General features: G+C 38.4%; 1 protein-coding gene across 2 annotated transcripts in view; it reads right to left on the bottom strand.

Annotated features, from left to right (window-relative positions):
• LOC124112213 (leucine-rich repeat and coiled-coil domain-containing protein 1-like) overlaps nucleotides 1–16,595 on the bottom strand; it is a 573,474-nt gene that overhangs the window by 109,756 nt on the left and 447,123 nt on the right. For both annotated transcript variants that reach the window (XM_048398967.1, XM_048398966.1), the window contains exon 11: nucleotides 15,026–15,125. In XM_048398967.1, the coding sequence (XP_048254924.1) occupies nucleotides 15,026–15,125 (100 nt within the window). The remainder of the gene's footprint in view (nucleotides 1–15,025; nucleotides 15,126–16,595) is intronic.

The following is a 16,595-nucleotide window of genomic DNA, read 5'->3' as shown; positions in this document are numbered from 1 at the left end:
TAGTACAAGCGCACACGCACGCACGCACGCACGCACGCACGCTCGCACGAACATGCATGTTCGTCGCTATATAAGTGCAATAATCTTGGATGCTATGTTAAACCCCATTTCACATCACCTCCAGTGCTCAATCAATCCAGCAAGCAAAAACCCCTCAAATATTTAATTTGACTTTGAAATCTGATATTCTTGAAGTTACAAGAACATAAAATTGTGGAAAACAAATCATCAATAACTGAAAGTTGATGAAATTAAATTGTTCATTTTACCATTTCCTTTATGACAGGGTCTTCGAGCATGATAAATTTGTTTTCCAATAATGCAATGACCTTCACATTATGGTTGGAAAATCACTTCCTTTTAATGTTTAGTATCAGTGATGTCAATGACCAACTGATCAACGCATGAGGAATAACAGCAGACTATCAGACTAAAGAACAAGGCAAAAACAACAGGCTCAAAGGCTGAAGAACAATTTAAAAACAGCAGACTAATAGATTGGAGCAGGAGGCAATATCCTAGTGTTCCAGTTTCAACTCTTGCCTTTCATTATGATAGCAGAAACGAAGACAAAAGCATCACTTGTGCATCTTTCTGTGGAGTCAGAGGCTAATAAACTGTCTGAATCCAGGGTTGTATCTTGTATTAAGTGGCATACAGAGTGTCCAAATGTGCGTGACAAATGTTATATGGTATGTATATTGACAGTGGCGGAGACAGCCAATGATCTTATTACAGACCTCACAACATTCCAAAAAAAGAACTTTAACTTTCTTTTATGAGGGTCCTGATGGGGAGGTCCCCACCATGGTCAGTCATATTTGAAGCTTTTAGTCAGTAGTCAGTAATTTAGTCAGTGGAAACACACAGCGAATAGCGTAAATGCAGACTGTCACTCTGTCTTCAGTGAAACTTGGAGGCAGCAGGTTCTACTATCATTTCATTATTGTAATGTGTTCTACAAATGCCAAACACTGCCTGAATTTGTTGTATAGTAAGATCTAGTAATAGACAACATTAATGAGGTTTTAGTACAAATATGATAAACAGTACCGTTGTCATTTACACAAAGCATCAGTTGACATTTCACGTTAGTGTTTGCAATAAAGATTTGAAATATCTTTCATTAACATTAGTTTTATAATGATGTTTGACGATAAGGAGTATATCCCATCAGGACAATCATTTAGGGGCCAGTTTGCTGTATTTTGTTTTTGGATTCGAAAAATATACAACAAAATGCAACAAACAAATGTTTGAACCATGCTCTGCTTAACCATTTACCATTTACAGTCAAATTATGGCATCAAAACAAGTTTTTGCTGATTTTACGAAGAAAATTATTTCTGCCTTCTGTGAAAAGCCCTTAACCTCACTTTCTGCTGATTGTACAGACTACCCCATCAGGGGCCTCTTTAAAGAGAATGGCAAAAGACAATGATTGAATCTTCTTTTACACAAAGTGTACAGACCTTTTTCTGACCACATGTCTTTTTCCATAAGAACCCCACAATAATCAAAAGTAACAAAACCATTCCCATATATTCATAAGAAATCTCAGCAAAAAGCAAAGTTGATTGTACAATTCTGACTCACACTCCAGAGCAGTGGTGACTCTGCATAACACCACTGCCACAGGCTAATTTGCATATCCAGGAGGCCAGATTTTTCTCTTGTTTGTAAACAAACACGCTTTTTCAGAAATCAGTATAGAACGGACTAATGCAAGTATTTGGGGGCGCTTAACATATATTTTTGCATAATTATATAGATATACTACTACAACTGGGACAGTGAGTTGAATGACAATATATATTTATACGTCAAAGTGACCGTATCGCTAGCTCTCCGTTGGGCTTCGATGACTGCACGTGGAGCCGTACAACCAATGTAAACAAAGGATAACTACGCAAAAACAAGTAGATTTTCACGTCTTAGGGTACTTTCTTAATGAACTGTAACCATTCTTTGACATTTGTTTATGAAAATGTGTAGACTTGTCAAACATGAAACGGATGAAAAGCATATGCAATGTCTTGAATGGACTGTGAAGGATTCGATGCATTGTCACATGGCGTTGGCCTGTGGCAGAGGTACGATGCTAGCTGGCTGCCGGCTGCATGGAACTCTGGGTAGGACAGTGATTCTGACTATATCATGAGCATGTGTTTATGAATCACTATCAAATAGAGATGATACCAGGTGTTTGCGAAAAGGTGAGTGTATCCTGCCCCACCGGTGGCACCATCACAAACACATGCAAAGGCAAGCAACTGTTCTGAAAATAACATATGGCACAAGTCAACATAGAGAATTGTATCGGACATTTTTCTTGTCACTGATGCATCAAATTTAGAAATGCCCTTCATGTTTCTACCTTAAAACTTATTGAAAGCTTTACTGAGGCTTTGAATGTTGAAACCTTGATCAAACAACATCTGAGCAAGAGTTGTATGACACTCATTGAAATCTTGGTTGAATGAGCATGCTCAGCTGTACCTCAAAAGTTGTGAAATGTAGACACCAAAGGCTGGAACTGCTGGAATATTGCTTGACATAAAGGGACAGTTAACCATTGGAAAGTTGAAGTCATCCCTCTTGTCATACCGTCTTGTGGAGAGTATTTTGTCCCTCTCAATCTTTATGGTACAATGTGTGAAGCCCATTTCTGGTGTCCCCCGCCATGATATTGCTGGAATATTGCTAAAAGCGGCGTAAAACCATACTCACTCACTCACTGAATCTTTATGCATAGATCTAAATATGAAATAGATGAGGTAGTCTCACTGGTCTCTTTTTATCTGGTTCAGTTGGGTAAATCAGTGGAAGGGAATTGGCTATTTGATGGTTATTGACCTACATCATCGAAATACCTGAAGCTAAAGTTAAACCTCTTTGCCACATTACCTTACTTTGACTATGCCAATCTGATTCATATGCATAATGAAACAGATCAGCAAGAAGGGGAGCACAATGGAGATGCCAACTTCTTGCCGAAACATCTTCCCCCAAAAGTTTACATTGATGTTATCAATGAGGAAGTCCATCATTTCACATATTGATTTCTCAGTGATCTTCAGATGGCATTTGTTTTCATTTTTGACAAATTGTCCTGAAACTCTGAAGATAGACATGTTACTATATCTAAGATCACCGTGCTTTGTAACAAAAGCCCCATGGATCAAGGAACGAAATGTTTCCTCTGTCACGTGGGGTAGTAGTGTACAAAGTTGAAAAGTCAAATGTTTAGAAAAAATTGAACCTGGTTCTTTTCTGAGATTGTAAAAAGTCAAGCAAATCCAATGATTTTTTGAGAATCCACATTGTATTAATTGCACTTGTCTCTTTCTGTGAAAATAAAGAAAGTCCTTCCTTAACTTAAACTAAATCTATCCGATCAAAAGAATTACATCTTGAAGTCAAATGCAAACTTATTTGATGACCCCTACTTCAACTGCAATGCAATCATTCCACAAAATAATCAATATGCATCTGTTTCTTTATGCACGCCAGGTCCTCCATTTCAAAAGAAAATTTAATAAATACTATTTTGAGATGGTCTTCTAGGAAAGCTGGCAACAAACTGCCCCCACAGGGAAAATCAGTCCTGACATACTTCCTTTCCATGGCACTTGATCCTATGTATGTTTCTCAAATCAGATTTTTCACTGCACTTGCTGTCCGTAAACTGTCTCCATGATTAAATAATACTCAACATTAACCTATTCAAGGACAGCTAAAGCCATGATTATTTTATGTGTAAGATCATTGAGTCACAGGCATGATTTTCACCAAGAGTGGATTTTCATGAAACATTTGTACTTATTAGGCTATAAGTAACAGGGGATCTATTCTTTTCGAGAATCCCCACAGTAGACAAGATTTGGTATGAGGGGTCTATTGCCCGTGGGGAAGACAAGCATTGGTACCTTTCCACTCTGGTCAAGAATCCCCAAGTGGAGATAAACACGGGGAACTAAAGATCTATTCTGATCCAGAATCCCCAAGGGGAGACAAACATGGAAAACTAAAGATCTATTCTGATCCAGAATCCCCAAGGGGAGACAAACATGGAAAACTAAAGACCTATTCTGATCCAGCATCCCCAAGGGGAGACAAACATGGAAAACTAAAGATCTATTCTGATCCAGAATTCCCAAGGGGAGACAAACATGGAGAACTAAAGATCTATTCTGATCCAGAATCCCCAAGGGGAGATAAACATGTAAAACTAAAGACCTATTCTGATCCAGAATCCCCAAGGGGAGACAAACATGGAGAACTAAAGATCTATTCTGATCCAGAATCCCCAAGGGGAGATAAACATGTAAAACTAAAGATCTATTCTGATCCAGAATCCCCAAGGGGAGACAAACATGGAGAACTAAAGACCTATTCTGATCCAGAATCCCCAAGGGGAGATAAACATGTAAAACTAAAGACCTATTCTGATCCAGAATTGCCAAGGGGAGACAAACATGGAAAACTAAAGACCTATTCTGATCCAGAATCCCCAAGGGGAGACAAACATGGCATATAGATTCAAAGCAACTGTAGTTTCAAATCCCTACAACAAACACAAGTGTTCCGTCTCATTTCCCCAGCCCTGTCTCCACTTATCAGTCTTCTCTGAAGGCATGGAGCAGTAAAACACACATCTGGGGTTAGAGAGTGGCTGCAAGATCCAGTATGTGGCTGATGGCAGCTGCTCTGGCTCTCCCAAGGCAACTCAAGTATCAACAAACCTCACCAATGCTTGAAGAAACATGTTCAATATTGAAAACAACCACGGTATCAGGCATCAATGATCAATATGTGGGATGACCTTCTTGCTTGTGGGGATGACATTCTCACCAACAAAGACATTTTTCTTGATGCCTCCATATGATGATCGATGACAGCTTGACACAAGATCCTCACGACACTCTCACCAGCTCACTTTTATTTAATCCAACTCCGTGTGACTTTATCTGGTTATAGTCATGTCATCCAGAGCTAATGTACTCCAAGCCAGTGAACCAACAGACAAATCTAGGATCAGTCTCCTCAATTCTAAGGTTTAGATCAGATGCTGCATGTTAGATGCTATAGATTTTACCACCAATAAAGCATGTCCTTAACCATCAAGGACCATAAACACAAATGAGCAGGAGGCACTTTTTTTATAAATCGATGAGGATTTAATGCATTACAAAATTGCAATGAAAATATTCCACAGCCTGATCTACTTTAACTATATTATACAGAAGCACCGTGGAGCTCAAACATGCCATCATCAAGTGTCACAGACGACTTGGACTAATTCTATATACCTTTTATATGTTATGAAAAATGTCATTTCATTTGCATTGACAGAAGGACCTATCCAAGAGTCCAAGATGTGTTTAGACTGATGGTAAGCTTTACATACCATATTCGATGTAATAAGCATCCAGCATGCTCTCAAATTTAGAAAAAGGGGGCTCTTATTAGAATATAATTTTGGTGAGAAAAAATCAGAGTTGAAAGATCATAAATTTCGTGGTTTATGATGACAGCCTTAAATGAAACAAAAGAAAAGTCTTTGTGTATTATACACGACAGATATATTTTCCAGAATTTAATTGCCACGAATGCATATTATACACAAATAAATAAGTCTTGTGTACGTTGATCAATCGGAAGGGGTGCTAATTGAGATCGTTCAACAGCCAATATATTAGCAAATATTGCTGTGGGCGCTTATTTCATCGAATACAGTATTTTTAACTACTTTTCATTTCAATATGTTTTTAAGCCTGTTAGTCAACCGTAATCTTAATAATGTTTAGGATGTCACCTGGATCTTGTCACTGGCTCACACATTCTGTGAAACAGTTGTGGTGAGGTGGGGTTTAACATCATGTGCAAGATTATTGCACTTACATAGTGATGTGATGTGTTGTACTAGTCCAGACTTATGCTGGTTTTATAGTGCTAGCACACTAAGATATCATGCTACAGTTTACCATGACTCAGACACAGTACACTGACTCTAAGCCAACCAGCCCTTGTGTTAGCTCCTTAATGCCGAGCGACAAGATATCATGCTACAGTTTACCATGAATACCCCACTCAGACACAGTATACTGACTCCAAGCCAACCATTCCTTGTGTTAGCCCCTTAATGCCAAGCTACAGGCTAGGACTCAACAAGAACCATCTTTTCACGTCTTTTAGGATGACGAGTCTGAAGATTGAACCACCAACTTTCCGCTCTCTGGGCAGACGATCTATCCATCAGACTGCAGAGTTTAGAAATTTTATGAAACAATTAAAAGACATTTAATTTTGTTTTGCCTGTTTATTTGTTTGGAATTAATTAAAACCTGATTATCATCTAAAACAAATAAAAAGATTTTTAGTCTCCATCCAACCATTAAGAAAACTGCTAGCAAATTAAAAAAAAGATTATAAAAAAATTCCGGTCATGTACCAGGTGAAAAAGAAATCTTTGCAAGGACAATTAATCCTCTATAATTGAAAGCCTCATTTGTAGATTAAAAAGAACTTGAGTTCACCATTTATCAAATGAAATAATTTCATTAAAACTACAATGATCTTTATGGGCAGATTCACTCAGCCCTTGGAGGTTACACAAGTGGACAGAAGCTCTGTGGTGGATGGTGCAATTTCACTGGAAATAACAAATCCCTATCAGGACGTCTGACAGGGCATGAAAGGATTACTTTCCAAGGCGTCAAAAAAGTCTGCTAGCCTGAACTTGGCTCTCAGCTTGATTTTCAGTAGGTTTCAGAGTAATTATATGGACTATGATTAGCTGAGTTTAAAACACAGAAATTAATATTACTAGCCATGGGCCTTGTGGGTAGAATCACCAACTCATTTCCTCAAACACTAAAAAATATTTAAAAATAAATCTCCACTGATAATGCTTGTTTATTTCCGAGATGAGCAAAATGAATATTAACAGATGAAAATGCATACATACCCTAATACAGAGCCATTGACCATGCTTCAACTCTTGAGGCCAGAATACAGTAAACTACATTTATAGTGAGTGAGTGAGTTGGGTTTAACGCTTTTAACATTATTCCAGTTATATCACGGCGTGTCAGTTTAATGTGGGAGGAAAGCCCAAAGTGATGCAGGTCTCAGACGTTTACCACTTCGGTGAAACCCACGAGCACGAGTATGGTGCTGACAAACCTAGAAACATAATCAGGTGAACCAGGATTCGGACCCACAATCATAGGTTTCTGGCATGCCCAAGGGACGCTACTCTGCACAGCGAATCGCGGCGCCTTAGACGACTGGGCCACCCGCCATGCCCCCAAACTACATTTATAACTAACACGCTTATAACAAACTGACAGATATAACGAAATGTGTCTTGAACCCATCCATTTGCTGTTTATACGCTTATGACGAACTACAGTTATAACAAACTAAAATAAGTGGTCCCTTTGAGTTTGTTATAACCATACTTTACTGTATATTGATCATAGATTTTCATCACCATCTGCCTCACATTATTTATTATGCCCAAGTACCTGCAGACAAAGCGTGTTCCATTATTTCTTTTACTTGATGAAATACTCTATATACATAGTTGGTATTTTATCGAATTATAATGTATTTTAGTTTATATGCTCCCCACTAAACAAGCAGGTAAAAATTGAGTTACCTCCCCTTACTACCAATCATGCTTTTGTTCAAGCCTATTCCAGTTATATCACAGCGTGTCAGCTTGATGTGGGAGGAAGGCCGGAGTATTGGATGTTTACCACCTGCAGCACGGGTATGGTGCTGACAAACCTTTAAAAGAGATTTGAACCCACAACATTTCTGGATGGCTTTAGAGACACAACTTAAACCACAGGGCAGCCCGTGCATTAGACTAACATTTAGTCTCTGAAATCTTATGTTACACAATATCCTTCTTGACTCTAAAAATAAAAACAAAATCCCTATGCTGATTTCGTGGAATAGAGCTAGCTTGAGCTGGCTAGACTTGCTTTTTGCTTTTTCTAGATTATTATTTTTTCATAAAATAAATATATTCCAGGGTCATGGTGCAGGACTACCCGTGCATCCCAATTAATGTTATGGCTTTGTTGAGGTTATTTATATTTCACTGACAACAAAACAAGTGAAGGAAAGTTCCAGAAAAAATATGAATGTTGAACAAATTAATGATTTTTTCCCCCAATTTGCATGCCAACTGTACTTAGTTAAGAATTGTAGACAAATCCCTGACCAATCAGATAATTAATTCACTGTGGCTTAATTGATATCACCTGAGGCCGCAATACTTCACTTTGTCACTGCCACAAATTTGATACACAATACGATTATACAAACTTGACACTTTTCATCCGAAGAAGATATGTTCCATCATTAAATGGACAATAAGACCTTTAAGTAAATCAAATGAAGTAATTGTGGTCCAGTAATAGTAGATTGAGATTTATTAATGACCCATTTAGAAAATAATTGTTCCGGTTTACACTGTCTCACACCACAAGGATTTATCTAGGATTCCAAACCCCCCTTGGCAGCCACATTGGGAAAAAAACAATTGGCTAAAATGGGATTCTGACTTTCTTAAAATCAGGTTTCTGGTGTCCCCTGCTGTGATATTGCTGAAATATTGCTGAAAGCAGCGGAGGTGTTGGAACTTTGGGGCTTGTTGGCAAGGAGGTGTTGGAACTTTGGAACTGGAAATCCAGTGATTAATATCATGAGCATCGATCCACGCAATTGGGATCGATGACATGCATCAACCAAATCAGCGAGCCTGACCACCCGATCCCGTCAGTCGCCTTTTACGACATGCATAGTCACCTTGTATGGCAAGCATGGGTTCCTGAAGACCTATTCTACCCGAATCTTCACGAGTCCCTTATCTCCAGTGAGTTGGTATACACCGAAACAATGTTTACTTACGATCTGCATGGACAAATGTTTGGTTTGTTTGTTGTTTAATGCTGCACTTAGCAATATTATAGCTGTATGACAGTGGCTTGTGAATAGTCAATTCTGGACCTGAAAATCCAGTGATTGATACAGCGAACAATGATCCATGCCATCAGGGTACAATGTCACACAATCAACCAAGCCATCAAACCTGACCACCCAATCCATTTGGTTGCCTTTTTCGACAAGCATAGGTTGCTGGGGACCTATTTTACCCACAAAATTCTAAATAACTGATAAATGTTTCACCAAGATATCCGATCTGAAGACATGTTTGTTCATTAAAAATGTGCTCCAAAATGCATCCGGAGCCTTTAGATCGCACTTCACGTGCAGTCATGTTAGTTTTAAAGAAAGAATCTGTTCTCCAAAACGCACCTGGGCCCCGTTCCTCAAAGCGATCTTAGCGCTACGATTGTCATAAGTCAGTGTTAAAGAATGGGAGTTACGATCAACTTAGCGCTAAGATCACTTTGTGGAACGGGGCCCTGATGCATAACGATCGCATCGCCTGAACACACCAACGTATGGCTGTGACTGCACGTGAAATGTGAGGGTTGTGAACAAATATACAAGGCGGTAGCTCACATCAATTAGTTAGTTGGTGAGAGTTGGTTAGACAGCTGGTGTTAGACAGCGTAAGTCAGTGTTAAGACTCCCGTAGGAGTAATCAACGCATAAGCATACAGTAACTGTTAGAATCAGCATTAGTTCTAGATATTTAGTTTCTTTCATTTGAGGTTTATTCATCTTTCCTTCACATAATCATGTTTAGTTCCTTGTAGATCTTCATAGTTTTCAATTGGTTATCACGTTTAGTTCTATATAGATCTTCATAGTTTTTAATAGGTTATCACGTTTAGTTCCTTGTTTCATTTAAAAAATAGGTAAGTCATACAAATTTAAGATTAGTTTAAATAAGATAAGTCAAACCACGCTCAAAAATATTCAGTTCCACTGCGCAACAATATATTTGATTGAAAATGACCGTTACTTCTGAAAGTATGGCTTATTTGAAATGGAGGCAGTTTTGGCATCAATATAACATAACATGCATAGGTGATGTTAAAAACATAAACTGGCAATGTGATCCTGAAAAAACAATTATTGAAAATATGATCAACCATCAATGTGCTGAGTTTGGATAAATTGTGCCAAAACCTGGAGTTGGTGGGAATTTGATATTAAAATTAAACCATACACTGGGAATTTGGATTCAAAGAATTGGTAAACAAAACAAACTTCAAACTTTCAGTCCAGCAAATATCGTTGTTGTACTTGACTTCATGGCGCTCTACAAATTCCTGGGGGGCATATGTTTTGGTTCAGTTTTCTATCTTGCTGGACAGAAAGTTGGCAATGGTTGTGATGGGCTGCATACCATATTTCCTCCATTAGACGCCGGCCTCTAATAGAAGCCGGGTCAATTGTTCAGTGCAAAAAATAGAAGCCGGACCTCTAATAGACGCCGGGTCGATCAATTGATACAATGGTCATAGTGGTCATAGTGAAATTGGGGTATTAATAGAAGCCGGGCCTCCAATAGACGCCGGTTTAAGGCTTGTCCGAAATAAATAGAAGCCCGGTCGTCTAATAGAGGAAATACGGTACCAACAATGAGCAGTGCAGGATGTCACACACTGTAAGGTTTGAACACATTGTAAAACTACCGACTTTGTTAGACAAGTCAAATTTTCCTTTTAGTTGAGAGTGAATAGAGTGAATAGGGTGTCAAGCTGCTTATTGCAATATCCCAACTATATCATGATGGGCCCCCCACATGTAGACCGTTGACAATTAGACATGAACCACAAGGACGCTCCACTACCTCCATCTACAATGAAACTTCCAAAGTTATACTTCAACAAAATATGTAGTATGGACAATTTACTGGTTAATAGAGTGAGTGAGTGAGTTTGATTTTACGCCGCTGGTTAATTGAGTGAGTGTGTGAGTTTGATTTTATGCCGCTGGTTAATTGAGTGAGTGAGTGAGTGAGTGAGTTTATTTTACGCCGCTTTTTAGCAATATCACAGCGGAGGTTACCAGAAATGGGCTTCAAACATTGCACCCATGTCCAGAATTGAACCCAGGTCTCGTCTGAAGAGCCAACACTTTAACCACTAGGCTACCTGACCGCCCCTACTGGTTAATAGCATAATTCTCAGGTGACAATCTTAAAAATTCAGGATGTGTTCAAAATAAACTAATTCGAGATCAGAAACTTCATTTCATATCCACATTTGACACAAAACATTTTATTTGTTTGTTTGTTTGCTATTTAACGCAGCACTCAGCAGTATTCAGCTCTAAGACATCTACAGCAACACTATCCACAGTGTCAAGGTACGATGACCTGCCATCAACCTGGTCACAGAGTCTGATCCCTTCACTTGCCTGTCATGATCAGCACAGGCTTGGGACCTATTCTTATCTAGAGTCCCCACACTCACAAAATAGATTTTGAAAGCTGAACCTTTTTTGTCCTTTTCTGCAGACAAATGATTATTGACATCTTTGCAATCTCAGCCCTCATATCAGCAAATTACAGAAGCTAATTAATCACCAGTGTCTCACTTTACAAATATAATTGGATGCATTTCAAGACAAAGCGATTATTCAGCTTACAGTGAGTGAGTTGGGTTTAACGCCGCTTTGAACTGTATTCCAGTTATATCACGGCGTGACAGCTTAATGTGGGAGCAAAGCCAGAAGCTATTCAGCTCTCAGACGTTTACCACTTCGGTGAAACCCACGAGCACAGGTATGGTGACGACAAACCTAGAAACATAATCAGGGTGAACCGGGATTGGAACCCACAATCACAGTTTTTTGGCGTGTCCAAGGGAAGCAACTCTGCACAGCGAATCACAGCGCCTGAGACGACTTGGCTACCCGTGCCACCATTTAGCTTACAAGTAAGTCTGTTAATCTGAAGTTATTATGAATTTGAAACTAAAACATATTATTTACTTTTTCCAAGTAATCTTAGACATTTTAGCAAAAGATTACATGGGTTTTGAGTTGGATAATATGAAATAGGATTCCTGTCACATTCACATGCATTTCAAAAGATACTGTGATATTTTCTTCTATCACATCTGTTTAGTCAAATACATACATATCTTATCATTATCTCTACAAATAAATGTTGTGAGTTCTGAATAAATCTACAGCAGAACTGACGATGATGATAACGACGATGACAACAATAATCATGATGATGATGATGACGTTGATGATGGTGACAACGATCATGATGATGATGGTGATAACAACGATCATGATCATGATGATGACAACGATGATGATGATGATGATGATAACAACGATCATGATGATGATGATGATGATGTTGATGACGATGACAACAACGATCATGATGATAATGATGAAGGAACCCTTTCACTGACTCTTGCTTCCAGTTGGCGGCAACAAAAACTCAAAGCATTTTGTCCAAAATGACCTTTATCACTAATACAAGAATTAAGTCACAACATGTTCACATGACTTCCTAAAAATGTTCATGTAAAAAATGTTGTCCCACAATCGAAAAATTCCTTCCACTTTTTACTTCATGCAACCAAGAAATATTGGTCCAACATCTACAGAACTCTTGGCATGGCATTTGTCCTTTAGCAGACAAAAATATGATTGGAAAAGCCATAAGACTGTTTTTTATATAAAGACATATGTTATTTATAAGATAAACAAAGTGATAAACTTTCAAGCAACATACATCGATGCTATGCTTTCTTCTCAATAAACTATTGACTAACGTTCGGTCCCCAAATGCTAAAATGTGTTGCTGAAACATGGTGACAAACATGGCTGCAAGTCACCTTGCACAAAATGATAAATAGGGCAGGTCACTAAAACACTGTATTCATACACAGTTTCTAAAGCTACTTTACTGATTGAAATTACATCTTAAACATTTATTATTACAAAATGTTAATTCATTATATGATAAAGAGTTTATCTGGTGTGTTTCCATAAGACTCTCATGATACAATTTTTATTCCTAATATAAGATATTTACGATACAGAAACACACTCAGGAAACAATCTCCACTTCCTCCAGTTTCTTTTTGAAATACAGTATCAAACATGGTCATAATTAACTCCAAAATTGATTGTTATATCTGTAGTTCTTTACTTGCGAAGCGGTGATCCCCACAATTCAAATTATTTTGTATCATTCATGGTCTAGTGTGTAAAAAGTGTTTTATTTAGTACTTAGTTCAACTAGCCCTGACAATCTAAAGAGCACATATTGTTGGATTACATTCATCTCAGCTTCATAACCTCTTTTGACAATTCATGCCAACATTAGTTTGTTAAGGATGTGATTCACATGAAGAGTGAATACTTATGTATTTCATCATTCAAAGAGGGAGAGAATGTATATAGGTATTTGGGAACAATAAAACAATGCGAGGTGGGCAGAGATGAAAAGCAAAAATTATAATAAGCATGTGCAAATAAATGTGAAAAAAAAATGTCTTGTGAACCAGAATTAAAAAAATTATATTTGTTTGTGAAAACTAAATCTTTTAGTGTATGAAGTGTATGAAGTCCATTATCCCTGCCTGAACAAGAAGCTCTACACACAATCACAACTTTTTCTATAATCGTATCTCCTCATGTCTGTGAATGTATTGTTGACCAAGATGCAAATCAGGGCATGACTTGAATTCAAACCAATGGTCATAGGTTCCTGCTTCACCAAAGGAACACTACTCTGCACTCCGACTCGGTGTATGAAGCCCGTTGGTGTGTCTACAGTTGCCAGGAAGCTCCAGACACATGATTACTGACTATCTGAATAATCGCATGTCACCTCATTTTTTAGAGCATATATTGCTTCAACACCATGCTAGACTGAAGCCTTCTCACCACAGCGGAAAGCCCAAGATAAACTAAGATGGAGGTGGTAATCCTCGTTGGGACTGCCAAGGTTTTGTGTATCACAGTCACACCATGTTTGATCAATACAAACGTAATTGGCGAGAAATGAGAACAAATGAGCCAGATAAAGTATATCTTTTACACATAAACAGACTTTCACCTTCATGACCTTGCTTCTTTCTGGATAAGAAGCCATATTTGCTGGGTCATGGAACCAATGAGGGTCAAGGTGAGCCAGTGAGTGTAGTTTGCTCCACACCAGCAATGTTCCAGAGATATCAATTTCTTAGACCATTGTGTTCCAAAAACAAATAAATTGGCATATAATTAATAATTAATGCTATCGCCTTGAGTAACTACCATAAGTCAGGATTGCAACGACATGGTGTGTATCTTTTTGCAGTGAGTCTGGACTAAAACAATTAGATCGGCCAGTTTCTTGCTGTGTGTCCCTTCAGTAGGTCAGGACTAAAACAACATGGTCAACCAGTTTCTTGCTGTCTGTCTCTACAGTAGGTCTGGACTAAAAGGATATGGTCAGCCAGTTTCTTGCTGTCTGTCCCTACAGTAGGTCAGGACTAAAAGGATATGGTCAGCCAGTTTCTTGCTGTGTGTCCAAAAAGGATATGGTCAGCCAGTTTTTTGCCGTCTGTCCTGAAATGATATGTCGGCCAGTTCTTGCTTTGTACAGTAGGTCTGGACTAAAAGGATATGGTCAGCCAGTTTCTTGCCATCTGTCCCTACAGTAGGTCAGGATTAAAAGGATATGGTCAGCCAATTTCTTGCTGTGTGTCCTGAAAGGATATGGTCAGCTAGTTTCTTGCCATCTGTCCCTACAGTAGGTCAGGATTAAAAGGATATGGTCAGCCAATTTCTTGCTGTGTGTCCTGAAAGGATATGTCAGCCAGTTCTTGCTTTGTACAGTAGGTCTGGACTAAAAGGATATGGTCAGCCAATGTCTTGCTGTGTGTCCTAAAAGGATATGGTCAGCCAGTTTCTTGCCATCTGTCCCTACAGTAGGTCAGGATTAAAAGGATATGGTCAGCCAGTTTCTTGCCATCTGTCCTGAAATGATATGTCAGGCAGAATCTTGCTTTGTACAGAAGGTCAGGACTAAATGGATGTGGTCAGCCAGAATCTTGCTGTTTGTCCCTACCTTTAGCTTGGACTGCACAGATATGATCGGCAAGTTTCTTGGCTGCTTGCTCTGCTTTCCATCGTCGCTCCCTCTCCTCCTCCAGCTCCTGCATCAGGTGCTGTAACAGAGTGTGGAACTTAGTTAAGGATTGTGAGAGTGATGAATCGAATAAACTGTCAATCGATCAATGCAGAAAGTCAAGACGATTAACCTGTTGAAAGGTAAAATTATACAGAACACTTCATAATGTGAAATTTAAAATCAAAGTCAAGACTGCAGTTTACTGGGCAAAAAATGGAACGGTCCAAATGAATTCATAGTTACACAAATCAAAAGTACAGACTAATAACTATGAATTCCTGTGAGGGGTCACAACCGTGCTTATACCACTACTGGTGACTTCCTATTGAGATAAGTGTTTCCGATAGCACTCTTTGATGCTTCATTGGTCTCCCATGTCTTTAATACTGTAAATCTTGAAATAAACGCTAGCGTGAATTAAATGCAAAAAATGCAAGTGGTCTTTCTCGCATTATTAAACATCACATTTATATCAACAGCAATAAATTTTGGATAGCAGAAATACCAACTTAGACATATGCTGAAAACAAACAACTATGTATTCCACATCACTGTTGATTGAGCAGCACTTGTAAACAAGTATATAAACAATGTCATTCAAACACTAATTACATCCTGTGAATTGTCACTGCTGGGGTCAAGACAAGAGTTCTACTCGCCTATGTCATCACTGATCACACCTGCAAGTCCAGACAGACCACCCACGCAACACAGTGTCTTTCTTCTTTACGACTGCATCAAAGGCCGAGAGCAGCCAGCGCGCATGCATTGTTTTAGTGGAAGTACTCTACTCAGCGCTAATAAGCGGTGCTATTTGAATTGTTTGATAGGCATTACTTAGAAGTTGATGGATGACAAGGTAGACACAATTTTATGGATAACAACTTCTTTAATACCATGAAAAGCGACGTTTCGGTAAAGATCCTTATATGGTTGTCAAACTATTTGGTGTGTGATTGGATTAATGTAAGGTTGGATTAAAGTGAAGGGTCTCCTGTTAACCTGAAGGAAGACATTTTCTTCAGATATAAATCCACTGATGCTTGAGAGGAGGGGCGTGTCGCATTCATATTGAGTCACATTTTTGGCTAGGGATCAGCGGTTGCATTCTTTTGGAGAAGCATTAATTTATACCTTCATAATCGTATAAGCTGAACATGATACTGACATTGATTATCATATCATTATGTCTGGAGGTGACAGCTGACAGCTTACGTGCATGTCAGGCTGGTCATTATTTTTTTTTTTTTCATTACATTCTGATGATCAATCACTATAAGAGTCTAAATATAGAATGTCTTCGATTACTTCAGCAAAAGAACTGTTAAATTTGTCAGTGCTAGTGATGTGAAATTTTCTATCAATGCTCCACATTTAAACTTTAAAAACAAGTACAGAGAGTTCTAATTTTATATATAATATGATTCATGTGGTTATCAGCCAAAAACGTATGAGGTTTTTTCCTGTGCAAATACTAAGACAAACAAACACTGAAGGAATATTCTAT

Source organism: Haliotis rufescens, unplaced genomic scaffold (genome assembly GCF_023055435.1).
Source record: "Haliotis rufescens isolate VD_foot unplaced genomic scaffold, xgHalRufe1.0.p SCAF_19, whole genome shotgun sequence".
Taxonomy (NCBI): domain Eukaryota; kingdom Metazoa; phylum Mollusca; class Gastropoda; order Lepetellida; family Haliotidae; genus Haliotis; species Haliotis rufescens.
Note: the sequence above shows the minus strand (reverse complement) of the source record. Positions and strands in the feature narration are given on the sequence as shown.